Source organism: Lontra canadensis, unplaced genomic scaffold (assembly GCF_010015895.1).
Source record: "Lontra canadensis isolate GAN:19392208 unplaced genomic scaffold, GSC_riverotter_1.0 scaffold3, whole genome shotgun sequence".
Classification (NCBI taxonomy): Eukaryota; Metazoa; Chordata; class Mammalia; order Carnivora; family Mustelidae; genus Lontra; species Lontra canadensis.
In genome coordinates, this window is record NW_022630997.1 from 46,622,578 (window position 1) to 46,649,630 (window position 27,053).

At 38.9% G+C, this 27,053-nt stretch overlaps 1 protein-coding gene across 4 annotated transcripts in view; it reads left to right on the forward strand.

Annotated features, from left to right (window-relative positions):
* DNA2 (DNA replication helicase/nuclease 2) overlaps positions 1-26,935 on the forward strand; it is a 50,042-nt gene extending 23,107 nt beyond the window's left edge. For 2 of the 4 annotated variants that reach the window (XM_032841718.1, XM_032841736.1), the window contains exons 9-21: positions 2,045-2,239; positions 4,245-4,475; positions 8,473-8,589; positions 8,674-8,783; positions 9,894-10,003; positions 11,198-11,422; positions 18,820-19,013; positions 19,106-19,195; positions 19,279-19,483; positions 22,026-22,115; positions 22,720-22,902; positions 25,378-25,524; positions 26,158-26,935. In XM_032841718.1, coding sequence (XP_032697609.1) covers positions 2,045-2,239; positions 4,245-4,475; positions 8,473-8,589; positions 8,674-8,783; positions 9,894-10,003; positions 11,198-11,422; positions 18,820-19,013; positions 19,106-19,195; positions 19,279-19,483; positions 22,026-22,115; positions 22,720-22,902; positions 25,378-25,524; positions 26,158-26,226 — 1,966 coding nt within the window. In that variant the 3' untranslated portion in view covers positions 26,227-26,935. Of the gene's footprint in view, positions 1-2,044; positions 2,240-4,244; positions 4,476-8,472; positions 8,590-8,673; positions 8,784-9,893; positions 10,004-11,197; positions 11,423-18,819; positions 19,014-19,105; positions 19,196-19,278; positions 19,484-22,025; positions 22,116-22,719; positions 22,903-25,377; positions 25,525-26,157 lie in introns of those variants that run through there. The other 2 variants (XM_032841727.1, XM_032841745.1) reach the window with 2 other exon arrangements.
* Positions 26,936-27,053: the final 118 nt, after the last annotated feature.

The window sequence follows — 27,053 nt, forward strand, 5'->3', positions numbered from 1 at the left end:
GAGAGAGGAGCACAAGCTGGGGGAGCAGCAGGCAGAGGGAATAGCAGACTCCCCGCTGAGCGTGGAGCCTGATGCGGGACTGATCCGAGGACACTCGGATCATGACCTGGGCGGAAGGCAGATGCTTAATTGACTGAGCCACCCAGGTGCCCCAGGAAATTTTAATGTTATATGACTTTTTTTGTTGTTGTTTTTAAAGATTTTATTTATTTGAGAAAGAGAGTGAGAGCATGAGAGGAGGGAGGGTTAGAGGGAGAAGCAGACTTCCCGCTAAGTAGGGAGCCAAATGTGGGGCTCAATTAGGGCCCCTGGGATCATGACCTGAGCTAAAGGCAGGTGCTTAATGACTGAGCCACCCAGGCGCCCCAGGAATTTTAGATATTATACAAATTTTTTCCCCATTATTTTACTTATTTATTTGACACAGGGTGGGGAGAACATGACCTGGGGAAGTGGCAGAGGGAGAAGGAGAAACAGACTCCTTGTTGAGTAGGGAGCCAACACTGGTCTCGATCCAGGAACCCTGTGATCATGACTTGAACTAAAGACAGATGCTTAACTGACTGAGCTGCCCAGGTGCCCCAATATTTTTTTTTTTTTAAGTGATCTCTACACCCAACATGGGGCTCTAACTTACAATCCCAAGATCAAGAGTTGAATGCTCCACAGACTGAGCCAGCCAGATGCCTATATGTCTATTTTTCTACATATGGGAAGTTTATTAGCTGTCTTAAGACCAGTCATTTGTATTTATACCTTCATCAGCCAGTGAAAGTTTTGAAAGACACAAAAAAGTAGTTAGATGTAAATACAGAGTAGGAAACAAGATCAAATCAAGATTAAAATTTCCAGTTCAGCCTAAAAATTCCCATAAAGGACTTTTCAAAATATTATATCAAATAAATGATTTCTTTAATGCAGAGGACAATGAGCTTTGGGAAGCTTGGGCCTGTAGCACAAGCACATTTTTTTTGAAAATCTTATTCTCTATGTTTTGTATGCTATCTTATAATTGTTTTTATATAAAAATTCAGAAGTTAATATTAAGCACAATTGGTACTCCATATAATTCTTCATTTTTTAAAGACTTTTATTTTTTTATTTTATTTATTTATTTATTTTTTAAGATTTTATTTATTTATTTGACAGAGAGAGATCACAAGCAGGCAGAGAGGCAGGAAGAGAGAGAGGAGGAAGCAGGCTCCCTGCTGAGCAGAGAGCCCGATGCGGGGCTCAATCCCAGGACCCCGAGATCATGATCTGAGCCGAAGGCAGCGGCTTAACCCACTGAGCCACCCAGGTGCCCCTAAAGACTTTTTTTAAAAAAGATTTTATTAATGTATTTGACAGAGATCACAAGTAGCAGAGAGGCAGGCAGAGAGAGAGAGGGAAACAGGCTCCCCGCTGAGCAGAGAGCCCGATGTGGGGCTTGATCCCAGGACCCTGGGATCATGACCTGAGCCGAAGACAGAGGCTTTAACCCACTGAGCCACCCAGGCGCCCCTCTCCATTTTTTTGAAAAAATATTTATCTGTTGGACAGAGAGAGAGAGAGTGAGAGAGGGAGAAGCAGACCTCCCGCTGAGCAGGGAGCCCGATGTAGGGCTCAATCCCAGGACCCTGGGATCCTGACCTGAGCTGAAGGCAGACGCCTAGTGACAGCCACCCAGGTGCCCCAGTTTTCCATGTTTTTCGTGTTGACTTTCTAATGTTATAGAGATGGATGTACACAAATTGTGATTTTGAGAAGTGCAGTTGTACAAAAAGCCGAGACTTGATACTATTATAGTAATGAAAATTAGAGTATACCAAACTTAAGTAGGTATTAGGTTGTAGTCCTTAAGGGCAAAATAATACTATACTGGGTTTCTTAAGCATTTTGCTTTGTAAAAAGCCATTTGGCTTATAAAATGTTGAAATGATTTTAAAGAAAATTAGGACCTGTGGTTATAAGTTATAGTGATCATCATATATGTTGCTTAATTTAGAAATAACCTTATTTTTATAGCCAGCCAGTAAAATGTTTTATGTACATCTCTCTTTAGAGCAGTGGAACAACAGATGGATGACAGTTCAATCCCAATTGGCATGCTGCCCCAAATAAAAGAAGAAACCCAACATTTAAAGCTTACACACTTAGAGTATTTCAGCCTTTGGTGTCTAATGTTAACCCTGGAGTCACAGTCAAAGGATAATAAAAAGAATCACCAACATATTTGGTTAATGCCTGCTTCAGAATTGTAAGTGGTCTATCTAATACAGTAAAACTTCAGTAATTTGGATTACCTAACGGGATGGTATTTGGAATTCATGAAAAATACAGGATACATGATATCATGTTAGAGCTGTGCAATTTCATATATTCATGCCAACTGTAGATGGTTGTCAAGGAATTGTTTCTAAGTAGAGCACTATTCTTATTTTCAGTAGGTTAAATATGTCTTGAGAAATCTTTTTTTTTTTTTAAAGATTTTATTTATTTATTTGATAGAGACACAGTGAGAGAGGCAACACAAACAGGAGTGGGAGAGGGAGAAGCAAGTTCCCCACTGAGCAGGGAACCCGATGCAGGGCTGGATCCCAGGACCCTGGGGTCATGACCTGAGCCGAAGGCAGATGCCTAATGACTGAGCCACCCAGGCACCCCTTGAGAAATCTTATTTTGAAAATTCTTAGTCCTTTTGGGGTGCCTGCGTGGTTCAGTGGGTTAAGCCTCTGCCTTCGGCTCAGGTCATGATCTTGGGGTCCTAGGATCGAGCCCCACCTTGGACTTTCTGCTCAGCAGAGCCTGCTTCCCCCTCTCTCTCTGCCTGCCTCTCTGCCTACTTGTGATCTCTCTCTCTCTCTCTCTCTGTCAAATAAATAAATAAAAAATCTTAAAAAATAAAAATAAAAAAATAAAAAGTTTTACTCCTTTTTCCATCAGTGAAAAAAGCATAAAGTTTAATATAAGGTGAATTTTAACATAATAGTAGTATACAAAGTAATGACATTTTAATATTTAAATACTAGTCTTTAAAAAGTTTATTTTTCAGTAAGTTTTGATACAGATTCAAATTTTCTTTTTTTTTTTTTTTTAGATTTTATTTATTAATTTGACAGAGATCACAAGTAGGCAGAGAGGCAGGCAGAGAGGGGGCAGGGTAAGCAGGCTCCCCGCTGAGCAGAGAAACTGATGTGGGGCTTGATTCCAGGACCCTGGGATCATGACCTGAGCCGAAAGCAGAGGCTCAACCCACTGAGCCACCCAGGTGCTCAGATTCAAATTTTCTAAAGGTGGTCAGATCTATTTTTTATTATAAAAATTTTTTTTAATTTTTTTATTTTTTAGTTTCAGGGGTAGAGTTTAGTGAGTCATTGTGTACAACACCTTATAGTGCCTTCCTTAATGCTCATCACCCAGTTACCCCATCACTCTATCCACCTCCCCTCCAACAGCCCTCAATTTGTTTCCTGTAGAGCTCTATTTTTTACAAGTTGTTTATAAAGAAGTAATTCTGTATATCTTTGCATAGTATTTTTCTTTATGTAGTATTCCATTGTTTTTGATCTACTTATTTATAACTTTTAGAATGAATATCAATTTTAATGTGACTTTAGAAATAATTGGATCATTATTTCCTTAACAGTAAATTTTAACACAAGGAATCATTACAGTGGATAAAATTTACGTTGTTTTTGATAGACCATGTCAGCACAGTGAATATGTCAAGTGTACATGCCAACAAGCTTCCAAAGCTGTGTTTAACAGTTGTACCTGAGAAATTGTAAATGCTTAAAACTTGCTTCTTGGAAGCATTGGAATGATCAGTTTGCTTGCTATTATTTTAATAACAGTGATTATAAATCCTCTTGTAAATACTAAAGAACATCAAGTTCAGGAAAAGTATTACCATTTGTCTTCCTCATTGTTACGTGTATCAGCATAGGAAGTAGGGACATCATTCAGAGTTCAAAGTACTGATACACATGTTGTTCAGAGATCCCAGCCTGTGGCTGCAAGAAGGGATGGGCTACCTAGCACTCGTCAAGAGGTCTTTTGATGAGAGATTATTTTTAAACTAATAGAATGTTAGCTCAGCATTTCTAACACTTTAATGTAGATTGTGGAAAATGTAAAAATGAATGAGTCAGCATTATGGCTTCCAGGGGCCAGATGAACAAGTAAATTGTGGAAAAATGCTAATATAGTATTTATATATATGATGTAAATGGAAGCTTTCTCTCTTTCTTTCTGTTTCATAGGGAGGAGAGTGGTAACTGCATTGGAAACCTGATTAGAATAGAATGTGTGAAAACAGTTTGTGATGGACAGTATTTACATAATTTTCGACGTAAAAATGGTGACATGCCTATCACAAATCTAATGGCAGGTGATAGAATTATTTTAAGTGGAGAAGAGAGAACACTGTTTGCTTTATGTAGGGGATATGTGAAGGAGATTAACGTGACATCAGTAACCTGCTTATTAGACAGGTAATGAAATGTTCCTTTGGTGGGGTGGCAGCTTTATGGATATATAAATTGCATCCTATTCACAGTTTATTCATTTAAACCATTATTCATGGTTTCTAGTATATTATAGTTGTGCAGCCATCACCAAAATCACTTTTAGAATATTTTCATCACCCCAAAAAAGATCCCTTTTACCCTTTGGTATTCATTCCCCCTACTCTAGGCAATCGCCAGTTTCTTTTCTGTCTCCGTAGATACGCCTGTTCTGAACATTTCATAGAAATGGGATCATATATGATCTCCTGTGACTGGCTTTTCTTTACTTAGCATACTGTTTCGTTTTTTTTAATTTGAGAGAGAGAGAGTGACAGAGAGAAGGAGCAGGGGGAAGACCAGCGGGAGAGGAAGAAGCAGGCTCCCCATTGAGCAAGGAGCCTGATGCAGGACTTGATCCCAGGGCTCTGGATCATGACCCAAGCTGAAGGCAGATACTTAACCGACTGAGCCACCAGGTGCCCCTCTTCTTTTTTTAAAAAAGAGATTTCAATTACTTATGTGATGAGAGACAGCGAGAGAGGGACCACAAGCTGGGGGAGTGGGAGAAGAAGCAGACTCCCCAATGAGCAGGGAACCTGATTCGGGGCTCGATCCCACGACCCTGGGATCATGACTTGAGCCAAAGGCAGCTGCTTAACGACTGAGCCACCCAGATGCCCCGGTACCTTCTTTCTTTATGGCTGAATAAGATTCCCTTATGTGGATAGGCCACATTTTGCTCATCCATTCACCAGCTGATGGACATTTGAATTGTTTCTACTTTTTGGGTGTTAAGGCTAGTGTTGCTGTAAATATTCACATAAAAATTTTTACATGAATATACATGTATTTTTAGAGATTTATTATTTTGGAGTGAGGGAGTACAAGTGAGGCGAGGGGGAGAGGAGAGAGAGAAGCAGACTCCCCCTGAGCAGAGAGCCCGATGTGGGGCTCAGTCCTAGGACCCTGAGATCGTGGTTTGAGCTGAAATCAAGAGTTGGACTCTTAACCATCTGAGACCCCACAAGCGTCCTTATGTAAATATATTTTTACTCTTCTTTGTAGATGCCTACTGGTGAAATTGAGTTTAGCATTTTGAGGAACTACCAAACTGCTAAGGTTTGGTTAGTATATTCTGTTTCATGATGCTAATGTGGACATGATCTTACCTAGTTCTCATCACCACATGAATGTCAGGCAGGCTAGATCCCCAGTTAGCCATGAAGCTTACTTGTAGCACTCTGGGCACTCACCATTTCATTTTCTCCTTCTAAAAAGAACCGTTTTGGGGTGCCTGGCTTGCTCAGTCAAGCATGCAATTCTTGATCTCTGGATTATGGATTTGAGCCCCATGTTGACTGTATAGGTTACTTAAAAATAAAATCTTTTACTAAAAAAACATTTTTTTCCTATTTGTAGTTGTGACATAAAGTATATTTATCTCTGTTAAAACAAAGTGAGTTTATTTAAAGAAAAATATTAAGTAAATAGAATAGTTGGTATGAACATTTGTGGTTGAGACCGCTATCCAGGCTCACTAATGTCTACATTCCCCTCTTCCTGCCCTCCCAGCCTTCCTTGCATGAAGTGCAGGCCAGGCCTCCCGTATCTTAATGGATGGAGATCAGGAATTGGGATGCAGTGACTTCTGGGTAACTGCCCTGGATGTGTCCGGGCTTGTCCTCGGCCAGTCAGTAATTCTAGTTTAGCTACAACCAGCCGCAGTCTGGGTTTCATTATATGGGAGTATGAGGCACAGTACTTCTTTTGTCTCTCAGGATTTCTGGCAGTCACTTGCAGTTATTTATTTAGTGAGTATCCTGCTTTGCAAATTGTTGAGGAGTTTATAATCTTGGGGGTAAACAAATAAACATATTTCTGGTCTAATATGACAAGTGTTTGAATTGAAGAGAATACGGATGAGAGGCATTGAACCTAATTTTAGAAGGCTCAGGGAAAGCTTTTGAAAGAGGTCATTCTGGATCTTCACCTGGTGAATTAATTGCCTGGTGTAGCAGTGTGAGAAGAGTGTGCCGGACAGAGGAACGTGATGCATAACAACATGACAGTGTGACGGTACATTCAGCAAAGTGCAGGAATGTAAAAGATGAAGAAGAGAGTGTGATTGGGGAGGTCACTTCATAGAAGATCTTACATAACATGTTAAGTTGTGACTATTCAGATGTATTAAAGAGTTTTAAACAGAAAAGCGATAATAATTGGATTTGCATTTCTCTGTGGATGCATTGTGAAGAACAGTTAATTAATAGAGATGAATCTGAAAGCATGGAAACCAGGAAACTTGTAGTGGCCCAGGCCAGCAGTGATTGAGGGCAAGGTAGCTTTGGCAGAGAGCATGGAGTGATTTTGAGAAGTATTTAGAAAGTAAAATTGGCTAACATTTGGATGCTGATTGGATATGGAGGTTGGGGAGAAGGTGAGGGGAAGGGAGAAGGAAGGACAAGACAGTGGTGTAGAGGCACGTGCTGTTGACTGGAATCAGAGCCACATAATAAGGATCAGGTTCAGCGGGAGTAAAGATTTGTTCAGTTTTGAATGTATTTTTTCATAGCCTGGGTTTTGACCAAGTGGAAAATTCTTGCTGCCTGCCGGATACCCAAACCTGAAGCTCAGGTGAGCAGCCAGGCAGAAGAAGAATGTGAAGTCAGGCCTCAAGATGTAGATTTGGCATTTGGAGCTACATGAGGGGATGGAACCAAGGGAAAATGACAAGAAAGAACAGTATAGAGGACCAGAGGAGGGACTCTAGGGAACCCCAGGGTTTTAGGAGTTGGAAGAGGAGTGGGAGAAGGCATCAGGAAAGAGACCTGTGCTCCAGGCTAGAGGAGCGAGGGGCCCTGTGCTCAGGATCCTTCTCAGTGTGGTGAGTCCAGGCTAGATTGCAAAGCTAGGCCTAGTGAATTGTCAGCAGGTGTTGTAGGTTCCTGATTAATTGATTTGACCTTAGTGTCTTGAACCCTACTTTTCTCCCTTTACCGGCCAGTGCACCATTCTTTTTTTTTTTTTTTAAGAGATCACAGAGAGATCACAAGTAGGCAGGCAGAGAGAGAGGAGAAGCAGACTGCCAGCAAGCAGGGAGCCCGACGTGGGGCTCGATCCCAGGACCCTGAGATCATGACTTGAGCCGAAAGCAGATGCCCAACCCACTGAGCCACCCAGGCGCCCCAGTGCACCATTCTTAAGTTGTCTGATTGGCAAGTATGAATTAGGGCCTGGTAGCCATTTTTTTTTTTTTTAAAGATTTTATTTATTTATTTGACAGAGATCACAAGTAGGCACAGAGGCAGGCAGAGAGGGAGAGGGGAAAGCAGGCTCCCTGCCGAGCAGAGAGCCCAATGTGGGGCTCGATCCCAGGACCCTGGGATCATGACCTGAGCCGAAAGCAGATGCCCAACCCACTGAGCCACCCAGGTGCCCCAGGTAGCCTTTTTTTTTTTTTTTTAAGATTTTATTTATTTGACAGAGAGATCACAAGTAGGCAGTGAGGCACGCCGAGAAGGAAGGGGAAGCGGGCTCCCTCCCTATGCGGGCCTTGATCCCAGGACCCTGAGACCATGACCTGAGCTGAAGGCAGAGGCTTTAACCCACTGAGCCACTCAGGTGCCCCCCCAGGTAGCCATTTTAATAGCTATTCTGGCTCATTTATTCTTTTAGCAAACAGTAATGTTTTCCTTCCTTCCTCCCTCCTTCCCTTCCTTCCTTCCTTCCTTCCTTTTTAAGATTATTAGTCGGAGAGAGAGAGAAACAAGGGGGGGGTGGCAGGCAGAGGGAGAAGCAGAATTTCTGCTGAGCAAGGAACCCAATGCGGCACTTGATCCCAGGACCCTGGGATCATGACTTCTGCTGAAGGCAGAGGCTTAACCAACAGCCACTCAGGCATCCTACAGCAATGTATTTCTTATACAGACCAACTGAATATGTTAAATGAAGAACATTCATGTATATCTGTTTGCTGTTTTAGGAACTTGTCAATACTCCCAGAATCAACTTTGTTCAGATTGGACCAGGAAGAAAAAACTTGTGATATAGACACCCCCTTAGGAAATCTTTCTAAATTGATGGAGAATACTTGTGTCAGGTTTGTTACAATGAGTGACTGAATCTGAAATTTACCCATCTTTCTTAAGGAATGTTTCTAAAAACACTTTTTTTTTCTTTTCAGCCAGAAACTTAGAGATTTGATCATTGACTTTCGTGAACCTCAGTTTACATCCTACCTCAGTTCTGTTCTTCCATATGATGCAAAAGATACAGTTGCCTGCATTCTAAAAGGTATGTGATAATCAGCATGTCTGCTTCCATTGATTGTTCTTGGTTGTATATATAATTCAGTGTCTATTATAGCCTAGCATTTTTGTAACTTAATAAACTTATAATTTTTAGACAGATTTTCTTGGGAAGTAGTTTACCTATATGCTTTAATATCACCATGACATTTTCGTACTTTAAAGACATGTTGAAAAACGGACTTGAAGACCTGCTGCTTTTTTTTTTTTTTTAATTTTTTATTTCTTTTCAGCGTAACAGTATTCATTGTTTTTGCACCACACCCAGTGCTCCATGCAATCCGTGCCCTCTCTAACACCCACCACCTGGTTCCCCCAACCTCCCACCCCCGCCCCTTCAAAACCCTCAGATTATTTTTCAGAGTCCATAGTCTCTCATGGTTCACCTCCCCTTCCAATTTCCCTCAACTCCCTTCTCCTCTCTAACTCCCCTTGTCCTCCATGCTATTTGTTATGCTCCACAAATCAGTGAAACCATATGATCATTGACTCTCTCTGCTTGACTTATTTCACTCAGCATAATCTCTTCCAGTCCCGTCCATGTTGCTACAAAAGTTGGGTATTCATCCTTTCTGATGGAGGCATAATACTCTATAGTGTATATGGACCATATCTTCCTTACCCATTCATCCATTGAAGGGCATCTTGGTTTTTTCCACAGTTTGGCTACTGTGGCCATTGCTGCTATAAACATTGGGGTACAGATGGCCCTTCTTTTCACTACATCTGTATCTTTGTGGTAAATACCCAGTAGTGCAATTGCAGGGTCATAGGGAAGCTCTATTTTTAATTTCTTGAGGAATCTCCACACTGTTTTCCAAAGTGGCTGCACCAACTTGCATTCCCACCAACAGTGTAAGAGGGTTCCCCTTTCTCCACATCCTCTCCAACACATGTTGTTTCCTGTCTTGCTAATGTTGGCCATTCTAACTGGTGTTAGGTGGTATTTCAATGTGGTTTTAATTTGAATCTCCCTGATGGCTAGGGAGGATGAACATTTTTTCATGTGTCTGATAGAGAAGCTGCTTTTCTTACAGTTAATTTGCTCATTGAAATCCAACATTCTTTTTCCTCTTATTTTTAAATTTAAATGTAGGTTTGAATAAACCTCAGAGGCAAGCAATGAAAAAGGTACTTCTTTCAAAAGACTACACACTCATCGTGGGTATGCCTGGAACAGGAAAAACAACTACAATATGTACTCTTGTAAGGTTATTCTTTTGCTTAGAAACTATTTAAATCAGTTTCTCAGTTTGGAGAATGTGATGTTTTCTATCAAAAGGGTTGAATTTTAAATCAAAAGGCTTTATTTCCAATTAACCTTTAAGAATGACATGAGAGGGGTGCCTGGGTGGCTCCGTGGGTTAAACCTCTGCCTTTGGCTCAGATCATGATCGTGGGGTCCTGGGATAGAGCCCCACATCAGGCTCTCTGCTCAGCAGGGAGCCTGCTTCCCCCCACCCCGCCTGCCTTTCTGCCTACGTGTGAACTCTCTATGTCAAATAAATAAATAAAATCTTAAAAAAAAAAAAGAATGACAAGAGAAATATAAAAGCTAAGTCACAAAAAGTTATAATCATATTGTAGGTTTTTTGCATTTAGGATTATCTGAGATGTCTTTTGGTTGGTGGCATGTGTTTCATCGTATGTTTTCTTTGCCTTAAAAAGTTGATAAATTATACAGAGGTGGTTGAAATAGATTTTTCTGGGATTTGTTTTTCCATGTCAGTAGATTTCTTTGCTAATCTTAGAATAATCATAATGATGGCAACAAATATTTGTTGATTGATACTGTGTGCCAGGCACTATTCAAAGTTTGTACTTTGTACTCAATTTTATTATCAATAATAAATAATAAAATATACCTAATTTTATTATCATTAATAGTATGGTATTAATATATCATTAATTAACGAGATAACACCATGTGACTTTCATCAAACATTTTGACTTTATAATTTTTTTAAATACTTAGCTTGAGGGGCGCCTGGGTGGCTAAGTGGGTTAAGCCGCTGCCTTCAGCTCAGGTCATGATCTCAGGGTCCTGGGATCGAGCCCCACATCGGGCTCTCTGCACAGCGGGGAGCCTGCTTCCCCCTCTCTCTGCCTGCTTCTCTGCCTACTTGTGATCTCTCTCTTTCTCTGTTGAATAAATAAAATCTTTAAAAAAAAAATACTTAGCTTGACTCAGCTCTAAGATATGCTTCCTGTTAAGTTTTCTGATTGTATTTGAAAAATGTTGAAATTGAAAAATGTTGAAAAATGTATTTGAAAATTGTATTTGAAAAATGTTGAAATTGAAAATGTTGAAAAATGTATTTGAAAATTGTATTTGAAGCATGTTGAAAATTATTTGGAATTAAAAGTAATGTTATTTTCCTTTCTTTTATTCATTATTAGGTAAGAATTCTCTATGCCTGTGGTTTTAGTGTTTTGTTGACCAGCTATACACATTCTGCTGTTGACAATATTCTTCTGAAGTTAGCGAAGTTTAAAATAGGATTTTTGCGTTTGGGTCAGGCTCAGAAGGTACATCAAGACATCCAGAAATTCACAGAGGAGGAAATTTGCAGATCCAAGTCCATTAAATCCTTAGCTCTTCTGGAAGAACTCTACAACAGCCACGTAAGTACAGTTATTGCATAATAATACCAGCAGGAATTTTTGTAGCCAGACTGAGTGGAGAAACAACATTCTGGGAAATTGAGTCACATTGACCAGTTTTATTAGTTTATAGTTTGCTCTTTGCTTTTGAACTGAAATGAGGATTCTGGTTTATTATTCAGGGCTCCCATCTCCTAGTTTAAACTATCCTAGTTACGGAAAATGCTTGTTTCTCTCCACTCACAGCACTTCTGACACTAGCTAGTGGAGGTAGTGCTGATTCTGCAGCTTAGTGCTCAACCCCTTAATAGGATTGCACCACCCACTTCAGTTCCCTGTTGTAAGTCCCGGCCTCCTGTGCATCTATCTGAGCTAACAGCCATAAATCAGGGTCCCCATGACCCCATCCTAGGGTTCGATAACTTGCTAGAATGGCTTACAGAATTCAAGTAAGTGCTTTACTGACGAAATTACTGGATGTATTCACAGGATGCAATTCAGGAACAGCCAAATGGAAGAGATGCATAGGGTGAGGAATGCGGATAGGGATCTAGAGCTTCTATACCCTCTTCAGATGAACCACCCTCCCAGCACCATGATGTGTTCACCAACCCAGAAGCTCTCTGAACCCCTTTGTGTGGGGGTTTTTGTGGAGATTCCATCATGTAGGCATGATTGATTAAATCATTGGTGTTTGGTGATTAGCTCAATTTCCAGCCCCTCTACCCTTCCCTCAGTAGAGGGGTGGGGTTGGGGATGGGGTTGAAAAATTCTAACCCTTTAATCTCTAGATTGGTTCCTCTGGCTTCCAACTCCCATCCTCTAATTAGCATAATGCAGGTATGGTTGAAAGGGGCTTATTATGAATAACAAGAGATACTCCTCTCTCCCCTAACACTCAGGAAATTCCAAGGGTTTTAGGATCTCTGTGTCAGGAACCCAGAGGAGGACAAACATGTATTATTATATTATAATATCACACCTCGAAAACTACTAATAATTATTTATTATTAGTAAATAATTTACTAAAAAATTAGTAAATAATTAGGATTATTTAGCCTGTTTGAATTCCAAACAATGGTACATGAACAGTCTAATGATAGGTTTTTCTAGACTTAGAGACTTTTGATATAGAGCCTAGTTTTTATTTTATTATTTAATGTCTGTATTTTTGGGGGAAGTTTTTATTTTTTAAAGATTTTATTTTGGGGGGCACCTGGGTGGCTCAGTCATTAAGTGTCTACCTTTGGCTCAGGTCATGATCCCAGGGTCCTGGGATCAAGCCCCGCATTGGGCTCCCTGCTCGGCAGGAAGCCTGCTTCTCTCTCTCCCACTCCTCCTGCCTCTGTTCCCTGTATTGCTGTGTCTCTCTCTGTCAAATATATAAATAAAATCTTAAAAAAAAAAAAAAGATTTTATTTTTGGGGCACCTGGGTGGCTCACTTGGTTAAATGTCTGCCTTCAGCTTAGGTGATGATCCCAGCATCCTTTTGCTCATCAGGGAGTCTGCTTCTCTCTCTCCCTCTGCCTCTCCACCTGCTTGTGCTCTCTCTTTCAAATAAATAATTAAAATCTTAAAAAAAATTTTTTTATTTTTAAGTAATCTCTACATCAACATAGGACTTGAACTCGTGACCCCATGATCAAGAGTTACTTGCTCTACTGACTGAGCCAGCTAGGCACTCCCCACCCTGGGAAGTTTTAACTGATAGTTTTGTCTTTGGAAAAAATCATCTAAAATAAATAAAATAAATTTAATAGGCTGTTTCTTCTATTCCTTTTTCTAATATCTATACCAGTTATTGAAAAATTTTGAAGGGCACGTGGGTGGGTGGCTCATTCAGTTGGGGGTCTGCCTTTGGCTCAGGTTATGGTCCTGGGGTCCTGGGATCAAACCCTACATCTGGGTCCCTGCTCAGCCGGGAGCCTGCTTCTCCCTCTCCCTCTGCTGCTCCCCATGCTTGTTCTCTCTTGTTCTGTCAAATAAATGAATAAAATCTTAAAAAAAAAAAAAAATTTGAAGTGCCTAAAATGTATATCTGATTAACTTCTTAAAAATTAGGGCGCCTGGGTGGCTCAGTGGGTTGAGCCGCTGCCTTCGGCTCGGGTCATGATCTCGGGGTCCTGGGATCGAGTCCCGCATCGGGCTCTCTGCTCAGCGGGGAGCCTGCTTCCCTCTCTCTCTCTGCCTGCCTCTCTGTCTACTTGTGATCTCTGTCTGTCAAATAAATAAATAAAATCTTAAAAAAAAAAAAAATTAAACTTATTGGGGCACCTGGGTGGCTCAGTGAGTTAAAGCCTCTGCCTTTGGCTCAGGTCATGATCCCAGAGTCCTGGGATCGAGCGTCATATCCGGCTCCCTGCTCCGTGGGAAGCCTGCTTCTCCCTCTCTCTCTGTAGCTTCCCCTGCTTGTGTTCCCTCTTTTGCTATGTCTCTGTCAAATAAATAAAAATCTTAAAAAAAAAAAAACACCTTATTGGGGTGCCTGGGTGGCTCAGTGGGTTAAAGCCTCTGCCTTCGGCTCAGGTCATGATCCCGGGGTCATGGGATTGAGCCCCGCATCGGGCTCTCTGCTCAGCAGGGAGCCTGCTTCCCTCTCTCTGCCTGCCTCTCTGCCTGCTTGTGATCTCTCTCTGTCAAATAAATAAATAAAATCCTTAAAAAAAAAACCAAACCTCTTGGTTGTATTTGACATATACAGACATTCTCAACAGTGTATCACAGATCAAATTTAGCAGGGCATTAAAAGGTTTGTACACTGTGAACAAGTGGGATTTATTCTCACGATGGAAGGATTATTCAGCAAGAAAATCTATCAGTGTGATCCTTCATCCTTCAGTTTTTAACATGCCTTCTATCATTAAATTTTAAGTGACTTTCTTGTATAAAGTATATAGCTAAATACTGTTATCTACTCTGCCAATCTTTTTTTTTTTTAAGATTTTATTTATTCATTCATGAGAGAGAGAGAAAGGCAGAGGGAGAAGCAGGCTCCCCACCGAGCAGGGAGCTCGATGTAGGACTCAGTCCCAGGACCTGGGGATCATGACCCGAGCCGAAGGCAGATGCCCAAACATCTGAGCCACCCAGGTGCCCCTGCCAATCTGTTTTTTAATTGTTTTGATTCCTGTCTTTTTTTTTTTTTTTTTTTTAAGATTTTATTTATGTGACAGACAGTGAGAGGGAACACAAGCAGGGGGAGTAGGAGGGGAAGAAGCAGGACTCCCACTGAGCATGGAGCCGAATGTGGGGTTTGATTCCAGCACCCTGGGATAATGACCTGAGCTGAAGGCAGAGGTTTAACAACTGAGCCACCCAGGCATCCCGAATCCCTGTCTTTTAAAATATACATGGCACATATATAAACTGTTTACATTCATCATAAATATTGATAACATGTTGGGTCTTAAGTCTTCCATTTTATTTTTTGTTTTATGTTTCCTATGGTTTTTATTGTTGTTTATTTTGTTTTTATAATCACACCCAACATGGGGCTCAAACTCACAACCCTGAGATCAAAAGTCACATGTTCTAGTGGCTGAGGCAGCCAAGTGCCCCTCTCTTTATTGTTTTCTTTTTCCTGCCTTATGGTTTACTTGAACAGTTTTTATTCCATTTTGATTTCTCTATGGAATTTTCGTGTGATCACTTTGAATATACTAGTGCTTGTGAAGTTAGAGAGCTTAACTCCGTGCTTGCTTCGGCAGCACATATACTAGAGAGCTTAACTCCATTTATGTCCCTTTCTTCTCCTGTTTATGATTGTCTTTTTTTTCTACATAGACTATGTCAGACTATGTTCTAATTTTTGCTTCAACCATCAAATATAATTTGTAGGAAATGAAAAACATATTGTATCCATCCATATATTTGTTTACTCTGTTCTTCCCTCTTGATTTTCCAAATTTCTGCTCTTTTATCATTTCCTTTCTGTTTAAAGATCTTCCTTTATCCATTCTTTCAGGGTAGTAGGTCAACTAAGAACAAATTCCTTTAGTTTTCCTTCATTGTGGGAATGTCTCAATTTCTCCTTCATTTCTGATGTATTGTTTTGTTAGTTATAGGATTCTGGGTAAATAATTTTTTTCTTTTGGTATGGAAAAATATTCTGCCCCTTCTGTAAGGCTTCTGTGATTTCTAAGAGAAATGTGCGGACATTTGAATTAGAAAGTTTTTCCCCTAGAGCAAGGTATTATTTTCTTGGGTTGCTTTCCAGACTTCTTCTTTTCTTTTTTTTTAAGATTTATCTATTTACTTTAGAGAAGGAGAGAGAGAGCACACTCAATTAGGAGGGGCAGAGGAAGAGGGAATCCCTGAGCATGGAGCCTGAGCTGGGACTCAATCCCAGGATCCTGAGACTGTGATCTGAGCCAGAAGCAGATGCTTCACCAACTGAGCCACCCAGGCACCCCTCAGACATTTTTCTTTTAGTTTTTAGAATTTTAATTACTGTGTGTCTCATAGTGTTTTTTTTCTTTTTTTCTTTTTTTTAAATCACGTTTGAAGTTTTCTCAGCTTATTGAATCTGTGTATTTAGTATCTCTTGCCAAGCTTGGGACGTTTTCAGCCATGATTGCTTCTAGTACTGTTTCAGCTCTTCCCTCTTTTTTTCTTTTTTTCTAGGACTTTGAAGACAAATGTTTGATCTTTTGATTATTCCACAGATCTGTCAGGCTCTGTTCATGTATTTTTCTTCAGGCTATTTTCTTTCTGTTATTCAGCCTGTATGATTTCTTTTTTTCTGTGTCTCAGTTCACTGCATCTTTGCCCTGTCCTCTGCTGTGAGTATATTCCATGATTTTAAAGTTTTGGTTATTATGTTTTTAGTTCTAAAATTTCCATTTGCTTTTTCTTTTGTGCTCTGTTTCTTTGTTGAGACTTTCTATTTTTTATTTGATTCAAGTATGTTCGTAGTTCCTCAATGAAACATTTTTATCATGGCTGCTTTAAAATCTTTGTCATACACTATTGATCTTGGGGTCATGAGTTTGGGTGCTACATAGGGTGTAAAGTTTACTAAAAAAAAATAAAAATAAACTTAAAAAAATAAAATCTTTGTCATACAATTCTAACATCTCTGATATCCTTGTGGTTGGCATCTTTTGAGTACCTTTTTTCCATTCAGTACGCGATTTTCCTGGGTATGTTTTTGTGTTTTTTTAATGTATTTTTTAAAATATTTTATTTATTTATTTATTTGACAGAGAGATTGAGAGCACAAGCAAGGGAAGAGGGAGAGGCAGCCTCCCCAGTAAGCATGGAGCTTGATCCCAGGATCCTGGAATCATGACCTGAGCCGAAGGCAGATGCTTAACTGACTGAACCCCCTAGGCTCCCCTTGTTTTTGTTTTTTATGTAACTCTTTCTTCCTTTCTTTCTTCCTCTTTTTCTTTCTTTCTTTCTTTTTTTAAGATTTTGTTTATTTATTTGAGAGAGAGAGAGCCCAAGCAGAGGAGAGGGGTAGAGGGAGAAGCAGGCTCCCTTCTGAGCAGGGAACCTGATGTGGGACTTGATCCAGGGCCCTGGGATCATGATCTGAGCCAAACACAGAGGCTTAACCAACTGAGCCACCCAGGTGCCCCATTTTTTTTTTTTTTTAAAGTAGGCTCCGTGCCCAGTGTGGGGCTTGAATTCAGAACCCTGAGATCAAGACCTGAAGGGAGATCTAGAGTTGGACACTACCAACTGAGCCACCCATGTGCCCCTGGCTATGTATATTTTATGACGAACCTGAACATTTTGCATTATGTTATTTATTTAAGACTTCTGTTTTAGCTGGCTTTCTCCGATTCTACTCTGATAGGGCAAGAGAGTACGTCACTTCATACTGCCAGGTGGGAGTTGAAGTGAGGTTCCCATTTGGCCTCTTAACGTAAAGCAATAGGAGCTCCTCATTACTGATGGATAGGGGTAGAAGTCTGGGTTCCCCACATGGTCTCCACTGACATTATGAGGTGGGGCCTTATTATCATTCAGCAAAGATTAAAGTCCTGGCTGCCTCTTTGCAGGACTCTGTTACTGCCCCAGTAGGACATTGAAGTTCCTTTGCCTGCATCAGTGGGGCATAAGGCTACAGTGTTTTTTGTGGCCTTTGGTTAGAGTAGAGTGGCTATTGTATACAACTTTTCTGTCTGCAAGGCTTTCTCTTTTCCTTTGGCTTTTTTTGAGGGTTTTTTTTTTTTGTTTTGTTTTGTTTTGTTTTGTTTTGTCTGTGCCCATGAGCACAGACAAATTCCTGGGTTAAATTCTTCAGCTCCAAAGTTGAGATAGATGAGGGCCAAAGAAAACCCAGGAAACAAACTACTGTTCCTCAGGTCCCAAGGTCCCTAGATGGTCTACCTTTTCTCCACTTTTCAGAGTCCTTATGTTTGTTTTATATATAATGTTTAGAGTTTTTAGTTGTACTTTGTGCGTGGAGTGAGGAAAAGCACTCCAGTTTACCAAAAGTGAAGTCCTGTTGATATTTAAAAAAAATTATTGGAGGTGCCTGGCAGGTTTAGTCTGTTAAGTGGCTGCTTTTGGCTCGGGTCATGATCCTCAGGTTTTGAGATTGAGCCCTGCATTGGGCTCCACCCTTATCCCCTATACTCTCTCTTGCTCTTTCTCAAGGAAATAAAATCTTTAAAAAAAAAAATTATTGTGACTCTTGATCTCAGGGTCATGGGTTTGAGCCCCACTGGGTGTAGAGATTACTTAAATAAATAAAAACTTAAAAAAATAATTAACTTACTACCTCTTGAGTGTTTCAGATTTCCATTTGGAAATATCAAAATTTGAGCAATGTTAGAGTGTCCAGAAAATTTACTTGATCTTTCTTTCTTTCTTTTCCTTCCTTCCTTCCTTCCTTCCTTCCTTCCTTCTTTCATTCATTCATTTCTTTCTTTCTTTCTTTCTTTCTTTTTTAAGATTTTATTTATTTGACAGAGAGAGACATAGTGAGAGAGGGAACACAAGCAGAGGGAATGGGAGAGGGAGAAGCAGGCTTCCTGCTGAGCAGGGAGCCCAATGTGGGGCTTGATCCCAGGACCCCGGAATCATGACCTGAGCAGAAGCCAGATGCTTAATGACTGAGCCACCCAGGTGCCCCTCGTTTTTAAATTTGTAGTAAAAAGTTAATTTTTTTTGCATACTACAAATGTTTCAGAATTAAATAATATTGGTGGATTCCTGTTGTTTGGGACAAAAATCTTTTTGAACCTTAAATTTAAAAAATGGTGGGGTACCTGGATCCCTCAGTTGGTAGAGCATGCAACTCTTGATCTTGGAGTTGTGAGTTCAAACCCCACATTGGGTGAAGAGATTACTTTAAAATAAAATCTTTTAAAAAAATCATTAAGTAAATCAAAATATGGGAAAAACAAGTTAACGCTTCTTGGATATGTTAGATAACCCATCTATTTTCTTTCTTTGTTTTTAGTGTATAGTTGCAACAACATGTATGGGAATAAACCATCCAATATTTTCTCGTAAAACCTTTGATTTTTGTATTGTGGATGAAGCCTCTCAAATTAGCCAACCAGTCTGTCTAGGGCCACTCTTTTTTTCTCGGAGATTTGTGTTGGTGGGTGATCATCAGCAGCTCCCTCCCCTGGTGCTAAACCGTGAAGCAAGGTAAGCGGACATTGAGGTTTTAATTTTAAATTAGATTCTTCTTCTGGGACAGTGTCTGGGCTCTGATAAGCCTGAATCTGATTTGTTGACAGAGCTCTTGGGATGAGTGAAAGCTTATTCAAGAGACTGGAGCGGAATGAGAATGCTGTTGTACAATTAACGGTGCAGTACAGAATGAACAGGTATTTGTAAGAGTGTCCATAGGATTGTTTTTCGTGTTTATTTTCATCTGCCAAAACTAAAATTATTTTCGTAATTGCCTTAGTCAAATTATGTCCTTAAGTAATAAGCTGACATATGAAGGAAAGCTGGAGTGTGGATCAGACAAAGTGGCCAACGCAGTGATCAGCCTGCCTAACTTTAAAGATGTAAAGCTGGAACTGGAATTTTATGCTGATTATTCTGAAAATCCTTGGATGATTCAAGTATTTGAGCCAAACAATCCTGTTTGTTTTCTTAATACAGACAAGGTAAGAAAAAAACAAACAAACCCTGAATATTTTGTTTTTTCCTCCTTTTGTCCTATTATTTAAATTCTTCAGTTTTTAATAGTGAGTGCTTTAATAGAGTTCAGTTAAAACTAGTGTATTTTTTATACTTCAACACAGAAGAATCTTTTCTTTCTATAGAGCCAGTGTCTTTGGAAGGAGGTTTATTCTGGTAATTAATAGATGTCAAAATCGACTTTTGAAGTAGAAGAGCTAGAAAGTGAACTCAAGTGTATAATTACATTTCTTAAAAAAGAAATTGGCATTGATATTGTTAAAGGGCTGGGTTTACAAATGGAGACTTTATTTTCTAGAGCAGTTTTAGGTTCACAGCAGAATTGAGCTTGACAGTACAGATAATTTATTACCTCCTGCCTCCACATATGCACGTAAAGACCTCTTTACAAACTTATCATTAAACAAAACTTCACAAGGACTTTAAATTGACTTGATTCTTATTTCTAGGAACTAAGAACAAAGTTTTGACCCTGTTATTTCTGTAGTTTGTTTTATGTAGTGCTTCTCAGCATTCATTTGGAAGTCTTTACATGACTCGATAAAAAGTAGCAACCAGGGAGGCCTGGGTGGCTCAGTTGGTTAAGCATCTGTCTTTTGTTCAGGTCATGATCCCACTGTCCTGGGATTGAATCCAGCATTGGGCTCCCAGCTCAGCAGGGAGTCTGCTTCTACCAATTGAGCCAGCCAGGTACCCCTGCAAATAGGGCCCTATTTTTAATAACCACCCATCATAATAACAAATGACATAATTATTTTATGGTAATATGATACATATAATTGGTCACTATTTTTTTTTAACTTTTTTTAAAAAAGATTTATTTATTTTTTTGACGGACAGAGATCACAAGTGGTCAGGGAGGCAGGCAGAGAGAGAGAGAGGAGGAAGCAGGCTCTCTGCTGAGCAGAGAGCCCGATGTGGGGCTTGATCCCAGGACCCTGGGATCATGACCTGAGCCAAAGGCAGAGGCTTTAACACACTGAGCCACCCAGGCACCCCAGGTCACTATTTTTTTTTTAAGATTCTATTTATTCCTTTGCCATAGAGATAGAGTACAAGTAGGGAGAGCCCCAGGCAGAGTAAGAAGGAGAAGCAGGCTCTCCACTGAGCAGGGAGCTGGATCTCCATCCCAGGACCCTGGGATCATGACCTGAGCCAAAGGCAGCTGCTTAACCGACAGCCACCCAGGCATCCCCAGCATTAGGATTCCAAATAAATTTTTTTTTTTTAAGATTTTATTTATTTGGTGCCTGGATGGCTCAGTCAGTTAAGCATCTGCCTTCGGCTCAGGTCATGATCGCAGAATCCCGGGATCAAGTCCCACATTAGGCTCCCTGCTCGGCAGGGAGTCTGTTTCTCCCTCTAACCCTCCTCCCTGCATGTGCTCTCTGTCTCTCTCTCTTTCATGCTCTCTCATGCTCTGTCTCAGATAAATTAAAAAAAAAAAAAGATTTTTTTTATTTATTTGAGAGAGAGCACAAGTAGGTGGAGGAGCAGAGGGAGAGAGAAGGAGACTGTCCATTGAGTGGGGAGTGATGCGGGGCTCAATCTCAGGACCCGAGATCTCAATCCCAGGGCTCTGAGATCAGGACCTGAGCCGAAGGCAGATGCTTAGCTGACTGAGCCACTCAGGCGCCCCTGCCCCCAAATAAAAGGTATTAAAAATAATCAAGATTGGAATACTTGGCTGGTTCAGTCAGTAGAGCGTGCAACTCTTGATCTCAGGGTTCTGAGTTCAAGCCCCATGCTCTGCGTGGGTCTGCTTTAAAAAGTTTAAAGGGACGCCTGGGTGGCTCAGTTGGTTAAGCGGCTGCCTTCGGCTCAGGTCATGATCCCAGGGTCCTGGGATCAAGTCCTGCATCAAGCTCCTTGCTCGGCCTGCTTCTGTCTCTGCCTCTGCCTGCCACTCTGCCTGCTTGTGCTCACTCTCTCTCTCTGACAAATAAATAAATGAAAATTTTTTAAAAGTTAAAAAAATTTAAAAAAATAATCAGGATTACTTAAGGTTATGTAGGAGCAAAGTAGTTCCTGGAAAGTTTTACCAGGTATGGTAGAACCTGGGGAATTTTATCTGCTCCATTATTTGTATGAAAGGCAACAAGAAAATGGAAAGAACACAGATATTAGAACCAGATCTGAGTTTGAATCCTACAGTTGTGATGTACTGTGAGGCCTTGACCAAGTTACTTATCTTTTCTGGCCTTTGATACTTGTAAACTACGGGGTAAAAGTAAAGTATGAGAAGCCCAACGTGTGCTTGGCTCCTAGAAAGATTTTAATCTGAACTGTAGAATGTTTAAGATGCGTTGCTTCTGGGCTTTCTGGAGGTGACTACTATCATTCATTTTTGTTAATTCTTTAACTTTCAACTTTTTATTTATTTGTTTGTTTTCTTGTACCTTCGTCTTTTAAAATGAGGATATTTTTCATTTGTTTCCATAGCTGGAAGTGTACTCCCTATGGCTCTCTGTGTACTGACCATACTCTTAACTCTTTGTTTCTGTTTAGGTTCCGGCACCAGAACAGGCTGAAAAGGGTGGTGTGAGCAATATCACAGAAGCCAAGCTAATAGTTTTCCTGACCTCTGTTTTTATTAAGGTAATTTAGAATTTAATTCTCTGGGCTAGCAAATACTAAGATGAAGTGTAAAATAATGTTAGAATGCAAGGAACTTAAGGCCTAGCGTAATCCTTGTTAATTAAGAGAAGAGGACTGAAGCCTGATTGCTTTTGTTCTATTTTGGGAACATTATCTAAGATGTAGTTTTTTATAATGGCATTTTGGGTTTCCATTTAGGGTAATTTTTTGTAACATCAGATAATTCTGATTGTGTCAACATAAGGTTGCTTCAGTGCGATTGGGGATTGGAAACTTCAGCGTAAGGGATAGCAGAAAGTGTAATGTATTTCTTTGTGCTTTTTTTTTCTCCTATGGCAGCACTGTTCCAGTGGCATGCAAACCTTTATACTGTCATTAATCTACAGAAATCAAGAGAGCAATGTTTGAGGAAATCATTAAGGCTCAGAAAATATGGATATAGATTTAGAGCAAATTTAGAAATTATATTTACTCCTTACAACAAGACGATCTATTATAAAAATTAATTGGGCACATTATGTAAACATTTAATTTAATAAATTTAGTAAAGCTTAAATAACAAAAATCAGGATTTTCATTTTCATTGTGTTTCTTTTCTGTTTAGGCTGGATGTAAACCCTCTGATATTGGTATCATTGCACCCTACAGGCAACAATTAAAGATCATCAATGATTTATTGTTCCGTTCTTCTCTCAGGATGGTTGAAGTTAACACTGTAGACAAATACCAAGGAAGAGACAAAAGTATCATTCTGGTATCTTTTGTTAGAAGTAATAAGGATGGACCTGTGAGTTCATTGTATTTTCTGCTGATTTGTTTGGGACATTTTTTTCTTTGCTTTTTTTTAGGTTGTGGTAAAAACTCCATGTAATATAAAATTTAAAATCATCACTGTTTTTAAGTACACAGTTCAGTGGCATCAAGTATATGCACAGCGTTGTGCAGCAGATCTCTGATATATTTTCATTTTGCAAAACCAAATCTCTATACCTACGAGTAACAACCCTCCAGTTCTGTGTCCCTCCAGGCCTTTGCAATCACCAATCTGCTGTCTCTGAATTTGACTATTATAGTCATCTCATATTAGTGGAATTATACAGTATTTGTCCTTTTGTATTTTTTTTTGTTTGTTTAAGATTTTATTTATTTGAGATGACAGAGAGAGTGTGCTCGAGCACAAGTATTGGGGAGGGGCATAGGGAGAGGGAGAAGCAAACTCCCCACTGAGCAGGGAGCCCAATGTGGGGCTCGATCCCAAGACCCCACGATCATGTCCTGAGCCTAAGGCAGATGCTTAACTGACTGAGCCACCCAGGTGTCCCAGTATTTTTCCTTTTGTGATTGGCTTATTTCATACAGCACATTATATTATGTTATATGGTTATATATGTTGTATTATGTTATATATGTTATGTTATGTATCAGAATTTTGTTATATTATGTATCAGAATTTTGTTCCTTCTTAAGGCTGAATAAGATTCCATTATATGTTTATGGCATAGTTTGTTTATTCATCAGTGGGCATTTGGGTTGCTTCCACCTTTTGGCTGTTGTGTTAGGGACATTTTAAACAGAGAAGCTTTCTTAGATATACTTTTATTTTATTTTTTTATTTTTTTTAAATTTTTTATTTTTTATAAACATATATTTTTATCCCCAGGGGACTTTTATTTTATATATAATTCCAGGGTGGTTTATTTTTGCATGTTTAGCTCTTTTTCATTCATTTTTCTTGATTATGTGATACCTTCATATAGTTCTAAAGATAGAGTAAGAAGTCTTCTTTATACCCAGTAACTCTTCTACTCAATTCTTACCCTCACAGATAATCAGAATTTGTTTTTTGTTTTTTCATTTTAATTCCAGTATAATTAATATACAGTGTTACATTAGTTTCAGGTATAGGATATAATGATTAAAAAATTCTGCACTTTACTCAGTGCTCATCATAAGTGTACTCTAAATCCCCTTGACCAATGTCACCCCCATACACTGTCCCCCACCAACTTCCTCTGGTAACCATCAATTTGTTCTCTATAGTTAGAGTCCATTTTTTGGTTTGTCTTTTTTCTTTGTTCATTTGCTTTGTTTTTTAAATTCCACATGAGTGAAATTATATGGTATTTGTCTTTCTTTGACTTATTTCACCTAGCATTATACCTTTTAGATCCATCCATGTTGTTGCAAATGGCAAGATTTCATTCTTTCTTAAGTCTGAGTATTATCCATATCCATATATATATATATATATATATATATATATATATAAAATATATATATCACATCTTCTTTATCTGTTCCTCTGTGGTTGGACACTTGGGCTGCTTCCATAATTTGGCTATTGTAAATTATGCTGCACTAAACATAGGGGTGTGCACATCCTTTGAATTAATGTTTTTGTATTCCTTGGGTAAATGCCCGGTAGTGGAATTACTGGATCATATGGTAATTCAACTTTTAATTTTTTGAGGAACCTCCATACTGTTTTCCACAGTGGCTGCACCAGTTTGCATTCCCCCCAACAATGCATGGGGGGTCCTTTTTCTCCACATCTTTGTCAACTCTTGTTTCTTGTGTTTTTGATTTTAGCCATTCTAACAGATGTGAGATGATTGATAGCTCATTTTGGCTTTGATTTGCATTTCCTTGATGATTAATGATTTTTCTCATGTATGTCATCTTTGGAGAAATGTCTTTTCATGTCTTCTCCCCATTGTTTAACTGGATTATTTGGGGTTTATTGGTTTTGGGTTGGAGTTGTATACAATTTTTGGGGTTTTTTGGGTAACCTGTAGTTCCTATCCTTTAAGCATATACAAACAGATATGAATCAGTATTCATATTTCCCTTTTTTCTTAATAGCTTGGAGATCTTTCCCTGCCAATATACAGAAAGAGACTTAATTGTATTCTTACAGTTGAATAGTTTTCTGTTGTACATACATGTCATGGTATATTTAACCACTTCCCTGAGCCTAAGGGTATTATAGGTTTTTATTACTGTTACCAATAATGCTACAGTGAGTGGAGATTGCTTCATTTCCTTAAATTATTTTTCAGAAATTGCATCCCAGGTAGAATATTTGGAAGTTGGCATTATGGGCAAGTTTTTCCAACTGTCCAAAGAATTTTAAATGTGGTAATGAATCTTTTTTGGAATATATGCTTAAAGTAGGGAAATAATTCATAACAAACTGTGTTCTTTGACAGAACAAACTTAAATGTATAAGAAAACTCAAATAATTGAAAATTATTTATTTCAGCTTGGTGAACTCCTGAAAGATTGGAGACGTCTTAATGTTGCTATAACCAGAGCCAAACATAAACTGATTCTTCTGGGATGTGTGCCCTCACTGAACCGCTATCCTCCTTTGGAAAAGTTGCTTCATCATCTAAACTCAGAAAAATTAATATCCTTTTTGTTTTGTATATGGTCATATCTGTGCTATTGTGAGTACTTTATTTATGTACTTATATAAATTAAAACTTAATGTTTTGTGTTTTCCATGGGCACATTTCAAAGACCTGATTCTATAAAGGGAAAAGGGAAAATAATTCACGGAAAATAACTTTAAGCAAAAAGTAAAATAATGAAACTGTTGGAAAAGGATAGTTTTTGAAGCAAGAAAGGAGAAGAAAAGAGACTTGATTTGCTGCCCTAGGAGGAGGGTACATGTTTCCTAGAACACATCTAGAAAGTGGTTACCACTTCTGGTTCTTCTCACCCTAATTTATAACCCCCCACCTTTTTTTAAAGCTAAGACAAAGCATTAAAATTTTTTAAAAATTAAGAGAATTTTTAAAATGGAGAATTATTCCTTGTCATAATTGTAGATTATGATTGAAATAAATTATCTTTAAGGAATTATATGAAGGTCTTAGGCAAAGATATATAAGCCTTATTAAGTACATTATTATCCATAGAATGTCACAAAAAATTTTCAGTGGTCCTATAAACCAAATTACAAAATGTTAAATAATATCATAAATGTTTTTGTACAATTCCATTTTTTGTAAAGTATATCTTCCTTAATTTATTTTACATCATGGATCTCCCATCAGAGGAACATGAAAGTCTTTGTCATGTATTGGCTGATTTTCAAAGAAGATAAAGCACTATTTTCCTTGATTTCTTATACTGGCCTATGAGATCTCCTCTAAATATTACCTGTTATCTGCAGTTTGGATATGCTGTGAATGCAGTGCCTGGTTAGATTGTGAAGATCACTTTTATCCTAAGGGTATGAAATGGTGTAAATGTACTTTGTTGAGAGTTCCAGTTTTTTGTTTTATTTATTTATTTATTTTGGGGGGCTATAATCTTGTTAAAGTTTATCACTGTGTAAAACTTAACACACTATTAATTTTTTCACTATAGGTGTACCCAAAACTGAAAAGTCTAAGTTTTGTAGGTACTATCAGTGTGTTTTTGTGTGACCTAGAAAGAGTTTGATAAATTTTTACTAGCTTTAATGATTGATTAACTTTTGGATCCGAGAAATTTAAAGTCTAAAATTTCAACCCTGATTTGATTTTGTAGATTTTTATCGTATTTTCTTTATTTAAGAGATTAGGTAAAAAAAAGAGTTGATTTGTTTTTATCACTTAAGCACAATCTTGTGATGATAACACAGGTGTGATTCTTTTCTATGTTTCGAGGTCTGTGATCCAAAGGCCATTTTACTGTTTTTTTTTTCCCTGACTGTTGCTTTTTGGTAAAACGTACATTTTCACTTTAAACCTAGGCTTTTAAATTATTACTTATAAATGGATTCTTTCCACTTAATTTCTTTTTTTTTTTAAGATTTTATTTATTTATTTGAGAGAGAGCGAGAGAGAGAGAGAGAGCACACGAGCAGAGGAAGAGGGATAAGCAGACTTCCCCACTGAGCAGGGAACCTGATGGGGGGCTTGATTCCAGAACCCTGGGATCATGACC